Source organism: Camelina sativa, chromosome 15 (assembly GCF_030686135.1).
Source record: "Camelina sativa cultivar CO46 ecotype springtype chromosome 15, ASM3068613v1".
Classification (NCBI taxonomy): Eukaryota; Viridiplantae; Streptophyta; class Magnoliopsida; order Brassicales; family Brassicaceae; genus Camelina; species Camelina sativa.
Window position 1 is genome coordinate 16,678,941 of NC_141894.1, and position 20,350 is coordinate 16,699,290.

Genomic DNA, 20,350 nt, shown 5'->3' on the forward strand with positions numbered 1-20,350 from the left:
TACGTTCCGGTTTGCATAATCAAATTTGGTTTTGAAAAAGTTATCAAGCAATTGAATTGGATAACTATCAGATAGAATCAAACACGAGTGAGAGAGTTAAGTTCGGTCTGGTTTGGTTTGACAGACAACATTTTCTGTATGTTACATCGGACTCTCTTGTGTCCGAGACGTCTCAAACTTTTGCTATCTGCTAGTAATTACAAGCGGAACATTGCTCAGGTCCACGCTTTCGTAATCACTTCCGGTAATTTAGTTAATGGAAGCTCCATTAGTCGCGATCTCGTTGCTTCATGTGGACGAATCGGGGAGATCTTTTATGCACGTAAGGTGTTCGAGGAATTGCCTCAGAGGAGTGTTTCTGTTTATAATTCCATGGTTGTGGCGTATTCTCGTGGAAACAAACCAGATGAGGTTTTACGGCTTTATGATCAGATGATAGATGAAAGGGTTCAACCAGATAGCTCAACGTTTACTATGACGATCAAGGCGTGCTTGACTTGTATGGCTTTAGAGAAAGGAGAGGAAGTGTGGTGTAAAGCAGAGGAATTTGGGTATAAAAATGATGTCTTTGTTTGTTCGTCTGTTTTGAATCTGTATGTGAAGTGTGGGAAAATGGATGAAGCAGAGGTTTTGTTTAGAAAGATGACGAAAAGAGATGTTATTTGCTGGACAACAATGGTGACAGGGTTTGCACAGGGTGGTAAGTCATTGAAGGCAGTTGAGTTCTACAGAGAGATGCATAATGAAGGATTTGGTAGGGATAAGGTTGTGATGTTGGGTCTGTTACAAGCTTCTGGTGATCTCGGGGATATGAAAATAGGCAGTTCGGTTCATGGTTATATGATTAGAACAGGTCTTCCTATGAATGTTGTAGTTGAAACTAGTCTGGTTGATATGTATGCTAAGGTTGGGTTTATAGAGCTTGCTTCCAGGGTGTTTAGTAGGATGGTGTTTAAGACCACAGTTTCGTGGGGGTCGTTGATCTCTGGATTTGCTCAAAATGGATTAGCCAGTAATGCTTTTGATGCAGTAGTGGAGATGCAGAGCCTTGGGTTTCAACCGGATCTAGTGACTCTTGTTGGAGTACTTGTGGCGTGTTCGCAAGTCGGGTCATTAAAGTCTGGTAGAGCGGTACATTGTTACATTTTGAAAAGGCATGTTCTTGATCGAGTAACCGCAACTGCACTGATGGACATGTACTCAAAATGTGGTGCTGTTTCAAAATCAAGAGAAATCTTTGAACAGGTGGGAAAGAAAGACTTGGTTTGTTGGAACACAATGATATCTTGTTATGGAATCCATGGTGACGGTCAAGAAGTTGTATCGATGTTCCTCAAAATGACAGAATCGAAGATAGAACCCGACCACGCCACGTTTGCATCCCTACTCTCTGCTCTTAGCCACTCGGGTCTTGTAGAACAAGGCCAACGTTGGTTCAACGCCATGATAAACAAATATAATATCCAGCCGAGCGAAAAACACTACGTCTGTTTGATCGATCTTCTCGCACGTGCAGGGAGAGTCGAAGAGGCTCTTGACATGATAAACTCTGAGAAACTTGACAATGCTTTGCCTATTTGGGTTGCTCTTCTTTCAGGATGCATCAGTCACAGGAATCTATCAGTTGGCGACATCGCGGCTAATAAGATTCTCCAGCTGAATCCGGATAGCACCGGGATCCAAACACTGGTTTCTAACTTCTTTGCAACTGCCAATAAGTGGAAGGAAGTGGCCAAAGTGAGGAAGTTGATGAGAAATGGGGCCATGGAGAAGGTACCAGGCTACAGCGCCATCGAAGTAAATGGGCAGCTTCAAACCTTTCTCATGGAAGACCTGAGCCACCATGAACATTATCACATATTGCAAGTGTTGAGAAACTTGAATTCTGAGATGAAGAATGTGTATACACCCATTTCTGAATGTGGTATTTCCCATTAGTACCACTGCCCTTTAAAATCATTATACTCCTCTTTTCTGAAATAATCTAATGTCGATCATCACGATGCCTGATCATCGAAACTCATTAGTGAAAATATTCAAATCGAAGTTAAAAATCTGACTTGAAATTGAAAAGCAGAGGCAGATTCGAAGACGAAGCACTCCACAAAATTTGTTTTGGTATATTATGGTGAAACTGTAAAAAAATAATTTGTCCCACTTGACTTGGATAGCCCCAATTTGCCACCACAAGGTGTCTCGATCGTTAGACTTTGTTGTAAAATGAGGCTTGGAAGGGAGAAAGAGAAACAAAGAAGTTTCCAATCAGTTTCCCGGAGGCTTCTCTCCACTCCCTGCCAATTTGCTACCGCACAATATATATCTTTCGAAAGTCAAGTGTATGTGCAAGTTTTTCTTCTCTCGACAATGTACACACACCATCCAATTTGTTTGGACCATTTTTGTTAACTGATAAGGGAAAAAATAATAACAATAAAAGAAGGAGAAAAAGAGGGATACGGGTCTTTTAGCCGTGTGTATAAATAAACTTGAATATCCCACTCTCTCTCCATAGGCATATAGCCTTCAAGCAATGTCTTGAAAGCTTTGCGCTGCGTCAGAAGATGGGTACTCGGTACCCGTCCGACACTACGAGTACCATGGCGCGAAAAGGCGGAGGTAAAAAAAAAAAAAAAGAGACATAATAAGAATTAAGAAACCATTTACAAATTAAAGTAGTGCATATATATAAAAATGTATATATATATGATTAACAACGGTTGTCTCAAATATTTTGCAGAGTTACGACAGGAGATAACGGTAATCAACGTCTCTCAGCTGAGTATGGAGGGACAAAACAGGGCTATACAAGAGTGGGGTATGCCGGAGTCCACACTCACACACCTCGTCATCTGCATCACACCTAGCCACAATATACATGGCCCTGACCACCATCTCACCACGTTACTCAGTACTCGTCCCTCTTTCGTCCATTACCAGTACCAACAAGGCTGGTATGACGAGGCTACTGCCATCCGTCTCTATAGGGACTTCCTCAGAAGAAACGACCCTGCCTTCCTTGTCTTGTCCGAGGTTACCACGCCTATGTTCATTGAGGTGCAGAGGGATGAGGTTCCTAATCCTCTCCGTCGAAGAAGTGCGAGGGAGTTGTGGAGACAAAACTCATAGTGAGAGAAGACATGGTGAAAATGCATAGGTCCGGGATCCCACCGTTGTTCCTCTTGAGGACAATGCATTTCCCTTCTTAAAACGATTGGTTTAAACTTTAAACTCATTTGCTTCAGTTGTGTTTATGTCTACCATCATACTTGGATTTTCTTGTGCTAAGTTAAAGTTGCACGTGATATATCATGGTTTTTGTGGTTTTTAACCATGATATAAGGAGTCTTTTAGTGTCTTTTCATTTGTTTCTAGATTGTTTTTGAGTCTTTACAGGTTTTCTAGGATTTTGGCATGAAAGGAGCAAAATGGAGCAATTTGGATGTTTTGGAGCATAAATCTTGAAGAATCAATTTGGTCTCGGATGAAAGCAGGAGCATCGACCGACACCAAGATAGGAGGCATCGATTGACACTCATCTCTGCCGACTCAAGACCCAAGTTTTGGAAAATTTACAAATCTGCCCCAAAGTTTTCCATATTTGCAACATAAGTCCCTGACGTGTTTTAGGACATATATATATATAGTTTTTAGGTTTTCAAAACCAAAAAAGTTTTATTCTAGAGAGTTTTATTTTTCTGCAATCCTGTGAAATTTTGAGAGCTTTTGGGAGAGAGATCTGAACTGCTTTGTAGAGAAGAATTCTTAAACTCCTTCTTACTCTTTTAATTTCAATTGCTTATTATTCAGAATCATGTTTTGTTCTTCATTGATTATGTCTGAGTAATTTGTTTGTTAGGTTCAGGGTTTTTCACAGGGATTTTATGAATTATTAGATCTGATTATTTAGGATTCTTTATCTTGCTAGATCTTCATCTTAGGTTGTTCTTCATATTAATCCTTGATTGGCCATCTAGAATTAATACCTTAGGAAAATAAATTGATATGAGAATATAATTGTTTTCCTGATAAAACCTTTTGATGAGCAAAATTATTTCTTACAAAGAGATTTGATTTAATAATTTTGTGAGCAATCTAAACCTGATTTTATTGCTGATTTATTACCTAGAATTTTACAAAGAGATTTGGATTTTCTGGTTTTAAATTTAGATATTATTTGCAGTGAGAACTGATTTAATTTACAAAAGTGTTTAGAGTTCTAGATCTGTTCTTAATTGTTTGAATCCTAATTTATTGATTGATTTAATATTTCATAATTTCCTCAGAAATTCCCTAGGCCTAGCTTTTTGATCTCTTGAATTTACAACAGTCTTTAATATTAATATTTTGCATTGCTTTTGTTTTAATTTAATTTAATCTGTTTAGCATAATTGAAAAACTCTATAATTTATTGTGTAGTCTTGAGTCTCTGTGGAATTCGACCCCTAAGTACTGCAGTGATCTCTTAATTTGAGAGAGTAGCTCTAGGGTTAATTTGAGCATATCAAATTTTGGCGCCGTTGCCGGGGACTCTTTGATCTACCATTAGATTTGAGTTTTTGATTTTGTCTAGATTTTTTTTCTTTTTATTTTCAAACTAACACGTTTTTGTTTTTCTTCTCTTTGGTGTTTCAGGTGCATGCCTCCTAAACCTCACACAAGGAATAACAAGTCTGGTCCTACTGTGAATTTGTCAAACAAAGAGTTGGGAAAACTAGAACGTGAGAACAGAAAGGCAGCTAAATCTCTGAAGATGGTTAATACAATCATTCTGATGCGTGATGAAGCTGGTGTTTTGAGGGATCAAGAGGGCCACTTGCGCAATGTGCAGGGCCAAAAGCTTGATGCAGAAGGGAACGTGATCCCTGAACCTGTTGTCAACGAGCAGGCTGTTGTGAACCAGCAAGCTGGTGTCGTTGATAATCCGGATCTGGGTGTTGATCGACACCAACCAGGTGGCATCGATCGACACCAACCTGCAGACGTGCGTGGAGCTGCCAACCACGTACAGAACCCTGTTCGACGACAGGAGAACAACCGGGATCTGATCAGGACCATTGCTGACTACAATCGGGCTGATCTGGTGTATGAGAACCGGTCTGCTATTGTTCCTCCCCCTTTTCAGAGGAATGATTTTGAGTTGAAACCTGCATACTTTCAACTAGTTGGGCAGAGACCTTTCTCTGCTTTGCCCAATGAGAAGCCTTTGGATCACATTGAGCATTTTGAGGATCTGGTGACTAGCATCAAGGCAAATGGGGTAACTGAGGACTACATCTTCTGCAAACTTTTCCCTTACTCACTTGCAGGAGAGGCATCTCAGTGGTTGAAACAGCTGCCTCCTGGATCATTGACAAGCTGGCGTGATGTCAAGGTGGCCTTTCTCAACCACTTCTATGATGATGCAATGTCAGATGAGTTGAGAGTCAAGCTGTCTTCCTTCAAGCAGAGACCAGATGAAGCTTTCAAAGCAGCTTGGGTGAGATTCAAGGCTTACCAAAGGGACTGTCCACACCATGGTTTCTCAAGAGTTCAACTGCTAAGTATCTTCTTCAGAGGGTGTGACTGGGAGTATCAGTTGGCTTTAGATGCTGCAAGTCATGGAAATTTCAAGACAAGAATGCCAGAAGATGCTGAATTGTTGATTGAGAACTTAGCTGCTAGCAATAGTACTAAGAGAGCAGATGCTGAAAGGAAGAGATTGCATGGAGGATTTGATGCAAACCAGCTAGCTTCTGTTAATGCTAAGCTTGATTCAGTTCATAATCTCCTGGTTGGTAAGAAATCAGTTCACTTTGCTGCTGAAGTTGAATCATTTGAGCCACAACCTGAGACTGGGAATGAAGAAGCAGATGTCAACTTTGTATATGGCAATCAAGGTCAGAGATTTGGCAATCAGCAAGGCCACAGGCCTTACAGTGGGAACTCTTCAGGCTACATTCCCAAACCGGACTACCAGAAGCAGCAACAAGGGAGCAACTTCACAAGGACTTATGGGAACTCATCCTATCAGTCTCCGCCTCCACAGACTTCTTCTGAGAGTAGAATGGAAGCCATGCTCGAGCAGATTCTTCAGGGACAAGAGAATCTGACAGTGACATTCAATGGAAAGATTGACAATGTCTACACTGAGCTGAATGGGAAGATAGAAGCATTAAATGTTCATGTTAAGAAGCTGGAGGTTCAAGTTGCACAGACTGCTGGGTCTGTAAAACGGCAAGAGAATTATCTTCCAGCAAGAACTGAGTCAAACCCCAGACATGCTTGCAATGCCATATCAGTGAGAAATGAAGATGATGGTGAAATGTTTTCTGCAGAACAAGGAGAAAAATCGGCCAATCTCTCGGTTTCAGATGATGGAATCGATCGACACCACCTGGGTGTCGATCGACACTCTTCTCAGACGGAACCAGAAGCTGCGAAATCTCAGGTTCCAACAGTTGAAAGGGTCTACAAGCCTAAGGTTCCTTTTCCCAAGCCAAGAAAGTCTAAGCAAGAGATGGAGGAAGCTAGATGCAAAGCAATGATGGACAAGGTAATGATTGAGATGCCTTTAATTGATGCAGTAAAGCTTTCACCACCTCTTAAGCGGTATGTGAGGAGAATGGTATCCAATGGTTTGAGCCCTGAAGAAGGAGCACTGCTTACTAAGGATGTCAGTGCAATTCTGTTAAACCAGCCTTCACAGAGGAAGAAGGAGAAGAAGCAGGAGGTGGTTGTCTCTAAGGAAGTGAGTGCAATTATTCAATGTAGGACTGCAGAGAAGTTACCAGATCCTGGAAGCTTTGTCCTTGATTGCTCAATCTCAGCAGGAAGGTTTGCACACTCACTTTGTGACCTTGGCTCTAGCATCAACTTGATGCCACATTCTGTTGCTGTGAGACTTGGGATGACAGAATTCAAGCCAACTCAGATTTCTCTTATCTTGGCTGATCGCTCCCGAAGAATTCCTGAAGGTGTTTTAGAGGACATTCTAGTTAAGGTTGGAAACTTCATGATTCCCACTGACTTTGTGGTGCTGAAGTATGATATAGAGCCTAAAGATCCTCTCATCTTAGGAAGATCTTTCTTGGCTACAGCTGGTGCAGTCATTGATGTGCAGAAGGGACACATAACACTGAATGTGGATGGATTGAGTATGAATTTTGAGATGGATAAGCTGAGGAGGGCTCCTACTATTGATGGACAGACTTTTTCTGTTGAAAAAGTTTCTGCAACATGAGCATCAGGCTCAGTGTCGATCGATGCCACCAAGAGGGTATCGATCGACACCCCTCCACGACCGAGACAGAACAGCTCCAAAACTGATGCTCCAAGTCAGAAACCTATTTCCAAACAGAAAGTCTCCCACTCCACACTCCAGAGCCCTCAGGTAAGGCCAAGGTATGCATCTCCTTCTCCTAAACTTCCTCCTATCATCAATAAGACCTTCAAAGCTACAAAAACTGTTTTACAGTTAACCAAGCCACGAGATTATCGTAGAGCGCTTGTTTCTTCTGTTGATGATTTTGCAGGGCATAAGAGAAGCAATCCCATCCCTAAATCCCACACTGATCCTATTTCTCACATCCTTGGCAAGCCTCATGCACCTAAAGCTTATACACCACCTTGGATGAAGAGGACTTCAATGCCATGTTCTGATCCTCCAGATGCATGAGCTCCAACACAGTCAAGCTAATGACTGAAAACAAGCGCTTAGTGGGAGGCAACCCACTGGTAGGTTTTTCTTTTTTCTTTTGCTTTTGATTTTTATTTATTTTATTTTATTTTTGCTTTCCTCTTACTTGATAACACTGGGGACAGTGTTGTTTAAGTCTGGGGGAGGTTAGTTACTAACTATATTTTCTGTTTTTGAGTTTCAGTTGTGTCAGTCAAAACCATAAAGTTTGAGTCAAATTTTTCAAATTTTTTCTTTTTGTCTTTGGGAATTATGATCTTGATTAATGATTTCTCTTATTTGGCTAACACTCTAATGATTATTTGTTTATACTTAATCTCAGAACTGAAGCTTAGAAAGACTTTGAGCCTTATCAACAATCCTGAAAGCCCTTATTCAATGGATATCTGATTGATCTAACGTTGTCTCAACCTTTATCAGGATTTTAACCGGACTTAATCTCTTACTTTGGGGTTGAAAATCAGTGGACTAGACATCTTCTTCAGGCCATACAAGACAGTGCAATTTTTCAAAGTATGTCTCCCCTCTCTCTTCCCTTCAGTGCTTTAAGTAAAAAAAAAAAAAAAAAAAGAATAAAAGATGAAATGATTTTGATCAGTTTAGAGAGGTAGGTAAATTACCTGTGACCTCATTATTCTACTCTTGAGTCAAATGATCACACAAAGCTTGGAAGCGAGAGGTAGGTAAATTACCGATGACCCCGGTATTCGCTTACACCTTTGATTAGAAGAAAAAAAATTTGAAAAAAAAAGAAAAAAAAAAAAGAATGGAAGTGAGAAAAGGGAGAGGAAAGGAGATGTAAGAAGAATGTCTTTGCCTGAAGAGAGTCCACATGCCACTGATCAATACACCCAAGGTAAGAATTCACCTTATTTGTGCTTTAATATTGACTAATGAGATGACAATGGAGATTTCAGAGATTCCAAAGGATTGTGGGATTTGAGTAAGGAATGTTGATGCTTATCATGGTTAAGTATAAGTAGTAAGTTCTTGAGTCAGGTAAATGAAGAGTGCAAATAAGAATCATTATGCAGTTGAGTGAGTTCCCAGTTTTCAAACCTCTTTCACAGGTCTAAGTTTCTGTTTTGCTTGAGGGCAAGCAAAGGCTAAGTCTGGGGGAGTTGATATATCATGGTTTTTGTGGTTTTTAACCATGATATAAGGAGTCTTTTAGTGTCTTTTCATTTGTTTCTAGATTGTTTTTGAGTCTTTACAGGTTTTCTAGGATTTTGGCATGAAAGGAGCAAAATGGAGCAATTTGGATGTTTTGGAGCATAAATCTTGAAGAATCAATTTGGTCTCGGATGAAAGCAGGAGCATCGACCGACACCAAGATAGGAGGCATCGATCGACACTCATCTCTGCCGACTCAAGACCCAAGTTTTGGAAAATTTACAAATCTGCCCCAAAGTTTTCCATATTTGCAACATAAGTCCCTGACGTGTTTTAGGACATATATATATAGTTTTTAGGTTTTCAAAACCAAAAAAGTTTTATTCTAGAGAGTTTTATTTTTCTGCAATCCTGTGAAATTTTGAGAGCTTTTGGGAGAGAGATCTGAACTGCTTTGTAGAGAAGAATTCTTAAACTCCTTCTTACTCTTTTAATTTCAATTGCTTATTATTCAGAATCATGTTTTGTTCTTCATTGATTATGTCTGAGTAATTTGTTTGTTAGGTTCAGGGTTTTTCACAGGGATTTTATGAATTATTAGATCTGATTATTTAGGATTCTTTATCTTGCTAGATCTTCATCTTAGGTTGTTCTTCATATTAATCCTTGATTGGCCATCTAGAATTAATACCTTAGGAAAATAAATTGATATGAGAATATAATTGTTTTCCTGATAAAACCTTTTGATGAGCAAAATTATTTCTTACAAAGAGATTTGATTTAATAATTTTGTGAGCAATCTAAACCTGATTTTATTGCTGATTTATTACCTAGAATTTTACAAAGAGATTTGGATTTTCTGGTTTTAAATTTAGATATTATTTGCAGTGAGAACTGATTTAATTTACAAAAGTGTTTAGAGTTCTAGATCTGTTCTTAATTGTTTGAATCCTAATTTATTGATTGATTTAATATTTCATAATTTCCTCAGAAATTCCCTAGGCCTAGCTTTTTGATCTCTTGAATTTACAACAGTCTTTAATATTAATATTTTGCATTGCTTTTGTTTTAATTTAATTTAATCTGTTTAGCATAATTGAAAAACTCTATAATTTATTGTGTATTCTTGAGTCTCTGTAGAATTCGACCCCTAAGTACTGCAGTGATCTCTTAGTTTGAGAGAGTAGCTCTAGGGTTAATTTGAGCATATCAGCACGTACGCTTCAATTGTGTTTATGTGAGAATAAAATTGCAATTAAAGTGAGTTAATAGGAAGATGAGTTACATTATAATAAGTTAGAACATGTTGGTTGGTCATCTAAGATAAACTATTATCAGTGACAGGCTAGCTCGCATGCTTGAGTACTCAAAAGGTTGAAGTCTTATGTCGAAACCATGTTGATGTTGGTGACTGCGGAACACATGTATGCTAAAATTTTTTTTAATCTACTTTCAGGTTACATCATACGGCTTCTCAAGCTTGTTATTGGTTAGTCTTATGTACCAATCTTGACAATGTATGTTTCTGTGTAAATACCATGCAAATTTATCGGAATATATTCGTTGTCTGTTTAAGTAAAAGGAAACTCAAGAAAATAAGAAACTTGAGTTCTACTGGGAAAAAAAACCAGGAGAAGAAGATACCGAGAGGTTCTTGTGCACTCTGATCGTCCCTTTAAGAAAAGCAGAGTACCAAAGAGCAGAGGTTTTGGGAGATCTTTTACGTTCCGGGTCGGTAAAATTCACATAGTATAATCCATATGTGTAATTATAATTGAGAAACTCGAACAAGTCCATGAATGACCATTGGAAGTAGCCTCTTGTATCTGAGCCATTCCTACACAAATTGTCACCGTTCGTTTAGTATTGTGTTTACAAGGCAAGTCTTGTTGAACAAGCATATTTACACACCTCACTGATTTAAGCACGGAACCGATATAAGCGTGAAGGTATTCAACTCTTCCCATGTCGTTAAGCTCTGAGTTGTGGTTGGTAGGTTGACCTGATTGTAGTATTTTACAATTAAACTCTCAAGACTCATAAAATGTTTAGGAAGCTATATATATATGAAACAAGAAATGAGAAAGAGACCATTTTCAAGAATGTAGACGGGAGGATTGCCATAGTTTTGCTTTATATATTCCAACACTCCTTCAAGACCCCAAGGAAGCACATCAAACTGTAAGATATATAAAAGAAGACAAGATTAAAAGAGGTATACGAAAACGGGCTTCTGAAATTATTGGCAGTCTTTTGGAAACTCACCGAGACCATTGTAGAATTCCCAATGGCTGTCATAGAAAAAAAAGAAAAAAAAGAAAAAAAAACACACAAACAAAAAGAGTCAGGTTTATATGGTAGATTAGAAGAAAACCGCATACAAAAGATCCCAAGATATAAAAAGCATACGGAGTAGTGCAGCATCCACGTCTAAATTATAATCTCCTTGGACGGAATTGGATAAGTGTTTGATGTAAAATGTTGTGTAGTGTATGACTCCCAAGAAGTCAAATGAGTCTTTAACGAGATCTGATTCGTCTTCCCAAAAACTTGGCAGTCTCTTCCCCACGATCTTCTTCATCACATCAGGATAGTCTCCAAACACCAGTGGGTGCAGAACCCTGGAAGCATGTTTCTTGCCCTTTTTAGCAAAGCAGGCAAAAAGAAGAACTTTAGAATAAACATAAAAAAAAAAAAAAAGAATTCAAATTAACAAACCAGCCTAAATAGAAATCTTTGGCTCTTTGAGTTGCGATCTTGTCCTCTTGAGAGCTAGTAAAAGGAACCATCCAGTATGCAAAACATGTTATACCTACAGATCCATTCTGCTTATACTACAACATCACACAAGAGACAGCGAGATAGAGAGAGAGGTACGTAAGTCGAACATTCAAGAGATCAAGGAAATGTGTGTTTGTAAATTTACCTTATACTTTTGCTTATACAATCTAGCGGTAGATGCATGGGCAAGCAACATGTTATGGAGTGCAATATAAGGCTCAGTTGAAGAGTTTCCTCTGGAGCAGTTGACTACCCCGAAGGGAGGAGAACAATGCTTAGGAGGCATAACTCCCAAGTCGTAACCTCCCGATGCTAGCATATTGGGTTCATTTATCGTCGACCAGTGTTTCACTGCATTCCCAAACTCTCTGAAGCAAACGTCTGCAAAAGCCGTGAAGTCATCGCTGCAACAGAAGAAGAAAATTTAAGACAGCACACACTTATGACTTGAGAGAGTTATGAGTAGATTTTTTTAGTTGCAAGGAAGCTTTTACATGATTTTGCGGTCAATCCATCCTCCGTATTCATCTTCAAGAGCCTGAGGGAGATCATTGTGATGCAACGTAACATGCGGTTCAATTCCTGTACTCTCAGTTCATGCCAAACACAGAGAGAACCCATAACATACTCAAGTTCATGTTCTTCCAAAACAGAGGACTTATGTATACACAATAAATGGTCTCTCACCATATTTTTTGAGCTCATCTAAGAGGTTTTTGTAGAACCGTAATCCCTTTGGATTCACATGGCCTCTTCCACCTGAAAAACTACTAATTTGAACAAAACGAAACGGTAACCAAAATTGGCAAGAAACACAAACACACGCACACGCATACTTGGTATAAGCCGCGGCCATGAAATGGAGAGTCGAAATGCATCTAAACCCATGTCGTACATCAGCCTTACGTCCTCCTGAATTAAAATTGTTAAAATTTACAGAGCTAGCAAACACATCAAACACATCAAACACAAGAAGAACATATACATGAGATCACTATATGTCTATATGACCAACCAACCTTATACTTATGATACCCATCACAGTCTATATCTTTAATAAGTTCATGTCCATTACTAGACTGAAGGTATGTGTCCCAAATGCTAGGTTTCCTCCCATCTTCATCAACAGCTCCTTCCCACTTTTGAAAGGAAAAAAACAAACATTCTACGATCACTGAAAACATCCAAAATGCTTTAGACAATAAGTTCCAACTCCCAAACGGCAAACCTGAAAAGCAGAGACAGCTGATCCGAAAACGAAACCTTCGGGGAAATCGTTCTTGCTGTAATCATAGCTACATCTCACGGAAAAAGCCAAACCCAGTATAATGGTAATCACAAAAAAACTCTGTTTCATCTCTTACCCAAAAGTAGACTACGTGACGGGGAACAAAACAGTGAACAGTTTGCATTTTACGTCTAATAATGGATCCAAAATCGTAATCTAAACTTGTGTGGTGGACTGATAACCACGTGTCACGTATCTGTTCAAAAATATGACTCTAATGCAAGTTGTGGGTGTGTTTTTTTGTTGTTGTTGTTATGCATGTCGGGCGTATAGTTTTTTTCCACCTTTATGTAAAGTTTTATTCAAACCCTAAAAACTGTTTTACAATGATAGTAACATTTAATGTACTAGAAAGTTGGCCACGCAATACGTAAGTTTTTAAATAATTGTTTCTTTTGGTAATTTTATTATATAAAGTTTAATGACAAAATTACTAATTAACGAAATTGTATCACGCGTCAAATATATTGATAAGATGTTGACACATGTCAATTCTAAATTTATTAAAATTTTAAAAAATAAAAATGTAAAAATTCAAAACCTGCCATAAAAAAGTTTTATATAAAAGTACAATAGAGAAAAAACCTAATTTTATTTAAAATCTTTTAAAGAAAAAAAAAACTTTTGTAAACTTCCAAATATAAAACAAAACTATTAACAGTTTTAAAAATATTAAAAGGCAATTATAAGAAAATTATAAAAATTAAACAGCTTTAAAATTTTAAAAAGATCATTATAAGGAATATATATATATAAATATATCATAAAATTTGAAATTATAATATAGTTTATTTATTTTGATTTTAAGTTGCTACTTTTACAAAATGATTACTTTTTATATAAGATAAAAAATGATTGTAAAAATATACAATTAATTACGGTTTCTAAGAAAAAGATGGCTGAAGTAAAATATAAATAAAAAAATAGATTGTCTCATATTATTTTTCACCAATCAAATAATTTATTCAAAAAGACTACAACCGTAATATATAAGATAGGAGTATGTAATATTAACGTATGCGTTTTTTAACTATAAAAATGCTAAACTGAAGAGACATATAATATGTTATTTAAGTTTTTCATAAAGATAATTTGTTGGTATTAGTAAAGACTAAAGAGTATATTTTAACAGTAAGATATATTTGTGCGTACAAATACATTTTTAGTGGTAATGTATATAGTAGATTTGTAAGTGGATATACATTAGTGTATTACAGAAAACAAAAAATAACTATTTTCTATAACTAAAAGTTTATCTCTTTACTTTTTTTTTTTTGTCAACTATTGGACCATAATAGGCCGGCCCATTATCTCTTTACTTTTATACATTATTTTTACTTATGAAAATAATTAAATATATATTCTTTGTTCAATTTAATTTTATTTTAATTACTTTGAACTCATCTAGAACTATTTTCTTTAACTAAAAGTGTATCTATTTACTTTTTTTTTTCAACTAAATAATAAATTAAAAATAAATTCCTCGGTTTGTTGTCTAAGCTGGAGGGAAGGGGTTTACAAAAGAAACTTCAGAGATAAGAGAACGCGAAGCACGTGCAAGATAATCTGCCTTCGTATTTGACGCATGAGAGATCCAAGAGATATAGAATAGTGGGAAGGACTCCAGCGAGTTAAACTCATCGAGCATGTTGGAGAAGGACGGCCAATCTTCAGGGACTGCACAATAGTGAGTAACTCAACACAACCAGTCTTGAAATGTTGACAAGCGATCCCTGCAGCATGTATCCGGCCCATGACCGACAACAACGCTTCTAATTCTGAATGTAGGGGAGAGGGATCCATCTTAGACACTTGGCCTCCAACAACAAGGTTCGCTCCTCACCAGCGCAACACCACCAGCCCAATCCTGAATGCACATTGGTTGCTTTCCAAGAACCATTAATCTGACAACCATGTAAAGAAACTTGGACATCCGAAGATGGAGCTGACATGACCGCCGTAAAAGAGAGCGCCTCTTCCCAGGCTAACTTATCGCCCAAAGCCTGAGCAATTATATCATTCGTCATTATCTTTAAATCTTGATTTTTTATTTATTTATGACCTTCCAGATTACCCATAAATTATATGGTAATTGAAGAAATTGATCAGAATCACCCTGTTGAGAGGCACCCCTCCAGAAAAAAAAATCCAAATTCGAATACACGGACTCATATGGAAAACCCTTTGACGAGACCAAAGTCGGAGATAAATCCCAAACTTCACATGAGCGAGGGCATTCAAAGAAAACATGATTAATAGTCTCAACCACATAGTCGCACCATTTATACCAAATATCACATTGGACAATTCCGTGTATCAATTTATTTTTATAGATAGTTTTTACTTATTAAAAATATTTATTTTATATTCTTTGTTAAATTTAATTTTATTTTAAAAACTCTAAACCCGCACATCGGGCGGGTCCTAATCTAGTTGTAGTATAATTTATGGTTTTATAAAATTTAGTTGGTGTAGTGTATGTATATAAATTCAAATAATATTCATCTGTGATACAAATATTGTTAATTATTTTTATATTTCAAATAATTTACAATGCTAGTTTAGATTAGTAGTTTCTAAAATATTCTGAACACAACTTTTTATCTCGTTATATGTTATAAAAGAAACATCATTCAACTAATTGTTGATAGAGCACTAATTCTAAACTTAACAATGAAATGGTTGTGAGGTGAGTACTACTTGTTGAATATAGTTTCTCATGGTATAGAACTATAGATAAAAAATAATGTTTTCCTAAATTGATTTTTGACATTTATCTTTGACAACCTCATTTCTAGGTTTTTTTAGTGATAACTTTTTGCTGTCAGTGTAGCAATGTTTAAAAAACTTTAGGGTAATTAAAAGAAAAATAAGAGAGTTCATTTAAAAGCTTATAGGGGTAGATTGTAGTAATGTTTGTTGAGGATCGTAAATGAATTCTCTAAAATAAAGTTAAAAATTACATAGTGGATTCTCTTAAAAATAAGGAATAAAATTACTTATAATTTAATGTGAAAGATAAAAATAAATTAAAATATGCAAAGATACTTATTTATATAATCTAGTCAATGTAATCAAAACACAGTTTACTCCACATTTTTACCTATTTAATTTAATGATACAATATATGAAAGTTTAATGTTTCCCTTCTTTTCTTATTTTTACATGGTTATTTAAAATTTATATTTTATCAAATGTATAAGAAATGACCAAATTTGGTTGCACACATACGGTTACAAAAGGTTATGGATTCAATATATCTCTAATTTCATTCTTTGGAAAGATGTTGTGGAATCTGATTTTTTAAACCATTTATTTCATTAAGCATCAAATTTATACAAAAGTTTAGATCAAAACTTAATGTTAAAAAAAAGATATGAGTTCAAAAAATCTAAAATTCCATTCATCTTGACGAGATCTTAGCTACTTCAGTTAGTGTTTTCATCCAAAAACGGATGTTATAAAGAATTGTGTCAAACTCTAAATAAACTTAACAAATTCTTACTAATCACTTTAAGTTAAACCAAATATGATACTATGGAGAGAAGGATATGTTTTTTTTTGATAAAACTCTACTCAAATGTATAATTCTTTCATTTTTTTGAAAGAACGATAACCTCATCTATGACCAAATACATAGGATCCCCTGTTGAAGACTAAAAATAGTAAAAAAAAAAAAAAAATATTTGCACTTTAACACACTTTTCTATAAAAAATTACATTCTAACACACTTTTGCACCATCACACACTTTTCTTATATTGTTTTACTTTCTTACCCTTTAATTCTCTCTCCAAACATATTACTTCCCAACAATACATCCTTCTTTTATTTTTTTATTTTTTATTCTATTTCATTTCCTTTATCTTTTTTTTTTCTCACTCTCTCTAACTCTCTCTCCATCTCCAAATAATTTTTATTTTATTTGTTTATCTTACTCCCTTTCTTTAATATATGTGTTTGAATAATCTTGAGTGGTAGATAACAATATATATATATTCCTTAGCCACATTTATACATTTCTTTTAATTTTGCATTTTGATATATTTATCATCTACAAAATCAAATCTATATGCTTATATGTTTATGATTATTTAGTTTCATGTTCAATATATATAATATCATCCATCAAATCTTTTTCATTTGTTATTGACCATCAGTTTTATGTTTTCTAGTAAAAATTATTCAGATTTGGCTACATTTGTTACAATTGCTATGAAATTAAATTTATGATTATGGTTTATGATCTAAAATTTAGGATTTAGGGTTTAGAATTTTAGGGTTTAGAGCTTAGAGGTGTAGGGTTTAGAGTTTAGTATAGGATATAATGAATGCTTTCATGCTTAGATTTTTAGGGGATATGATGAGGTTAAAATTGTTTGATAGTTAACAATGACTACTTCACCAACACAAATAGTTTTTAGTGGACGTGCATAACTTAGCATCCATGTGGACTTGATTTTATGGACATGAAAGATTAAAATCGTTTGATAGTTTACCATGACTACTTTACTAAACCACAAATTGTTTAATTAATTAGGTATTCATATGTTTTTTTCTCTTGTCATCCAAAAATAAGTATTCATCTATGCATGTTAACCATCCACATAATAGCGAACAACATCAATGAATTTGGAAATTTATAAATAATATAATGCAAGAAGTCAAAATTTTGGTCTAAATTAAGGTTCAAGGTGTACAGGTTGGGGTAGGTCAATTTCATGTTTTATAGTAAAAGATCTTCATATTTCACTACATTTGTTAAAATTTCTATGATATTAAATTTATGATTATGGTTTATGATCTAAGGTTAAGGTCTAAAGTTTAGGATTTAGGCTTTAGGGTTTAGGGTTTAGGCTTTAGGGTATAGGGTTTAGGATTTAGGGTTTCGAGGGTTTAGGATATAATATAATGAACGGTCTCATGCTTAGTTTTTTAGGGATATGATGAGGTTAAATTTGTTTGATAGTTAACAACGACTGTTTCACCAAAACACAAGTAGTTTTTAGTGGACGTGTATAACTCATCATCCATGTGGATTTTATTTTAAGTATCCAAATAAGTATCCACAAATAAGACATTAGTATCCACAAATACGTATCCACATAATAAGACTTTTTTAGCATCCGCATTACAATTAACAAATATTCAACTATAATTGGATAATATATAAGGTCACTGTCTCGTGGATATCATGTGGTTAATTTACATGTAAACTAACCATATGGTTAGTATTTTGTGGACGCCATATGGTTGTTGTCTCGTGGACAACCCTTAAAAAACAACATATGGGAATTGATTGTTGATGCCACAAAGAAACTAAATATATGGTCACTGTCTCGTGGATATCATGTGGTCAGTTTACATGTATTTTTATGTTTTTATATGATCATCCACAAATAAGAATCATATATATAAAAGTAAGGTTTCACTCTCTCCTTATTGGCTGATTTTCATTTAATATTTTTTATTTTTCATATTTTTTTTATATTACAAATCCATAATTACAATATTACTTGCTACTATTAAATGACCATATAATTCATTTTAAAGTTAATCACTCACTTACCACCATTATGATTTTTCTAATTGATTGTGTCAACTTTCAATTGACAGTTACATATTGTGCATATATATCATAATTACAAATCCATAATTACAATATTATTTGCTAATATTAAATTCCCATATAATTCATTTTGAAGTTAATCACCCACTTACCACCATTATGATTTTCTAATTGATTGTGTCAATTTTCAATTGACGGTTACATATTGTGCAATTACTACAATAACATATGAATTTTTATAAAAAAACTCATAACCCACATAAATTTTATTTATTATAAATAGTTGTTTCTATCTATCCTAACACACATAAAATATATGCAGTATCCTCTAGCCTTTTTCTGGTGAAGATGATTTGTTTTTTCTTTTTTTCTTTTTGTGAAGAGCTAATTTGTTACTTCTGCTTTCATATTTCTCTATTATTTACGGATTCTCCATCTCCAAACTCTATGCTGAGATTTGTTTTAAGATATGAATATCCACGTATTGAATATATATTCTTCTTCTACTAAATTTATAAATTTAGATATAGAATAATGCAAGAGGGTCTTATACTCCCTCCAGATCATAGTAAGTAATTATTTCTGTTTTATATTTACTTATATATGTATTTAATTTTCTCTTTCTTGTATTTTTTATTTTGTATGTAATATTTGTTATTGTTGGCAATATATATATATATATATATATATATGTTATTTTTGGATATTAAATATATTAACATAATTTATCTTATTATTTATAAGTTTAAGTATGAAATAATAATAAATATAGAATAATATGCTATGTGAGATGAATTTTAGTTAAATTTTATTCAAACAAAATAATTTATAAATGTAATTTCCATAATTCTAAATGTGATGTAATTGCCATCAATTCTTATTATATAAATAATCATTCTCTCATATTGGTATTTTATCACTCTTCCGTTCTCACATTCTCTCATATCTTCACTATTCCTCAAATCTTTTTTTTTTATTTTGTTGTTGTATGGGCTACAAAACCAGATGAAATATGAAACGACCGACCCTTTTTTTTAATAATAAATAATAATAATAATAATAATAATAATAATAATAATAATAATAATAATAATAGAATAAATAAACTACAACTAGTGGTCCCATATCCACTAACCACCTAACCACATTCACAATCAACAGCGGAATAACAAACCAATAAATATCCAATAAACCAATAACCAATAAAATCATAACCAGTATTAATTCCAATCACAAACTAATGATCCAAACAGCATAAATCAAATAACCAGCAATCATAAACAATGTTCTAGGACTCAACTCTAGCAACCTAACAAAAGCTAGACAACCAAGCGAACCACTAGAACATCCTCCTCTTCATCGCCTTGATTCCACGATCACACTTTGCCTTTACCTGCACCACAAACACAAATTGAGATGCATGAGTATTTGATAAACACTCAGTGAGGCAATCCTCCCATCTACTGGGCTATACACACAAGCAACAATGATTCCAAAGTTCCACAACAAGCAACAAACAAACACACAAACCAGGAAATCAAACATCGTCTCGCTGGAAGGGAGGTGTCGACCGACACCATCCTAGTGTCGACCGACACTGGCTCAATGGTGTCGACCAACACTACCGCACAGTGTCGATATATGCCCAGTTTGCTGGTGTCGACCGACACCAAGTGGTATCGATCGACACTCCCTCTGCAACTGCGATCCGCGCGAAGTCGAGAGTCGAATCTCGCTCCCAAATCTCCTCCAAATCGTCCAATACTCAAAACCCAAGCCTTATACCTCCATAGGAACCTGTAACAACCAATCCCCAGCAAGAAAAACACACAAACAAGCAACAACAAGCAAGAACAAAGGAATCAAAGGCTTAGATTAGCCATGGTCATGCACTCACCTTCTAAAATGAAAATGAACCGTTAACT

General features: G+C 35.2%; 3 protein-coding genes and 2 pseudogenes across 5 annotated transcripts; 3 read left to right on the forward strand and 2 right to left on the reverse strand.

Annotated features, from left to right (window-relative positions):
- Positions 1-10: 10 nt before the first annotated feature.
- Positions 11-2,000, forward strand: LOC104748560 (putative pentatricopeptide repeat-containing protein At3g25060, mitochondrial pseudogene; annotated as a pseudogene). Its single transcript, XR_015582708.1, has one exon. The product of XR_015582708.1 is annotated as a putative pentatricopeptide repeat-containing protein At3g25060, mitochondrial pseudogene (transcript).
- A 344-nt stretch (positions 2,001-2,344) lies between these two features.
- On the forward strand, positions 2,345-8,456 carry LOC104747057 (uncharacterized). Its single transcript, XM_010468625.3, has 2 exons — positions 2,345-2,616; positions 2,738-8,456. Exon 2 carries the CDS (start codon positions 4,637-4,639, stop codon positions 7,217-7,219), a length of 2,583 nt encoding a protein of 860 aa, XP_010466927.2. The 5' UTR covers positions 2,345-2,616; positions 2,738-4,636; the 3' UTR covers positions 7,220-8,456.
- Positions 2,598-3,126, forward strand: LOC147926739 (chalcone synthase 1-like). Its single transcript, XM_087487187.1, has 2 exons — positions 2,598-2,616; positions 2,738-3,126. The coding sequence occupies exons 1-2, from the start codon at positions 2,598-2,600 to the stop codon at positions 3,124-3,126; spliced, it is 408 nt and encodes a 135-aa protein (XP_087343313.1).
- On the reverse strand, positions 5,420-5,520 carry LOC147926740 (small nucleolar RNA R71; annotated as a pseudogene).
- A 1,854-nt stretch (positions 8,457-10,310) lies between the features above and the next one.
- Positions 10,311-12,986, reverse strand: LOC104747055 (beta-glucosidase 9). 2 transcript variants are annotated; one of them, XM_087489371.1, is made up of 12 exons: positions 12,798-12,986; positions 12,589-12,708; positions 12,406-12,481; positions 12,257-12,328; positions 12,064-12,151; positions 11,715-11,973; positions 11,507-11,622; positions 11,198-11,409; positions 11,054-11,079; positions 10,880-10,967; positions 10,700-10,790; positions 10,311-10,625 (listed from the first exon to the last, which is right to left on the reverse strand). In XM_087489371.1, exons 1-12 carry the CDS (start codon positions 12,924-12,926, stop codon positions 10,400-10,402), a joined length of 1,503 nt encoding a protein of 500 aa, XP_087345497.1. In that variant the 5' UTR covers positions 12,927-12,986; the 3' UTR covers positions 10,311-10,399. The 2 variants fall into 2 exon arrangements, with proteins under 2 accessions (XP_087345497.1, XP_087345498.1); XM_087489372.1 differs by having other exon boundaries at positions 12,064-12,158; positions 12,798-12,965.
- Between the last annotated feature and the right edge of the window lie 7,364 nt (positions 12,987-20,350).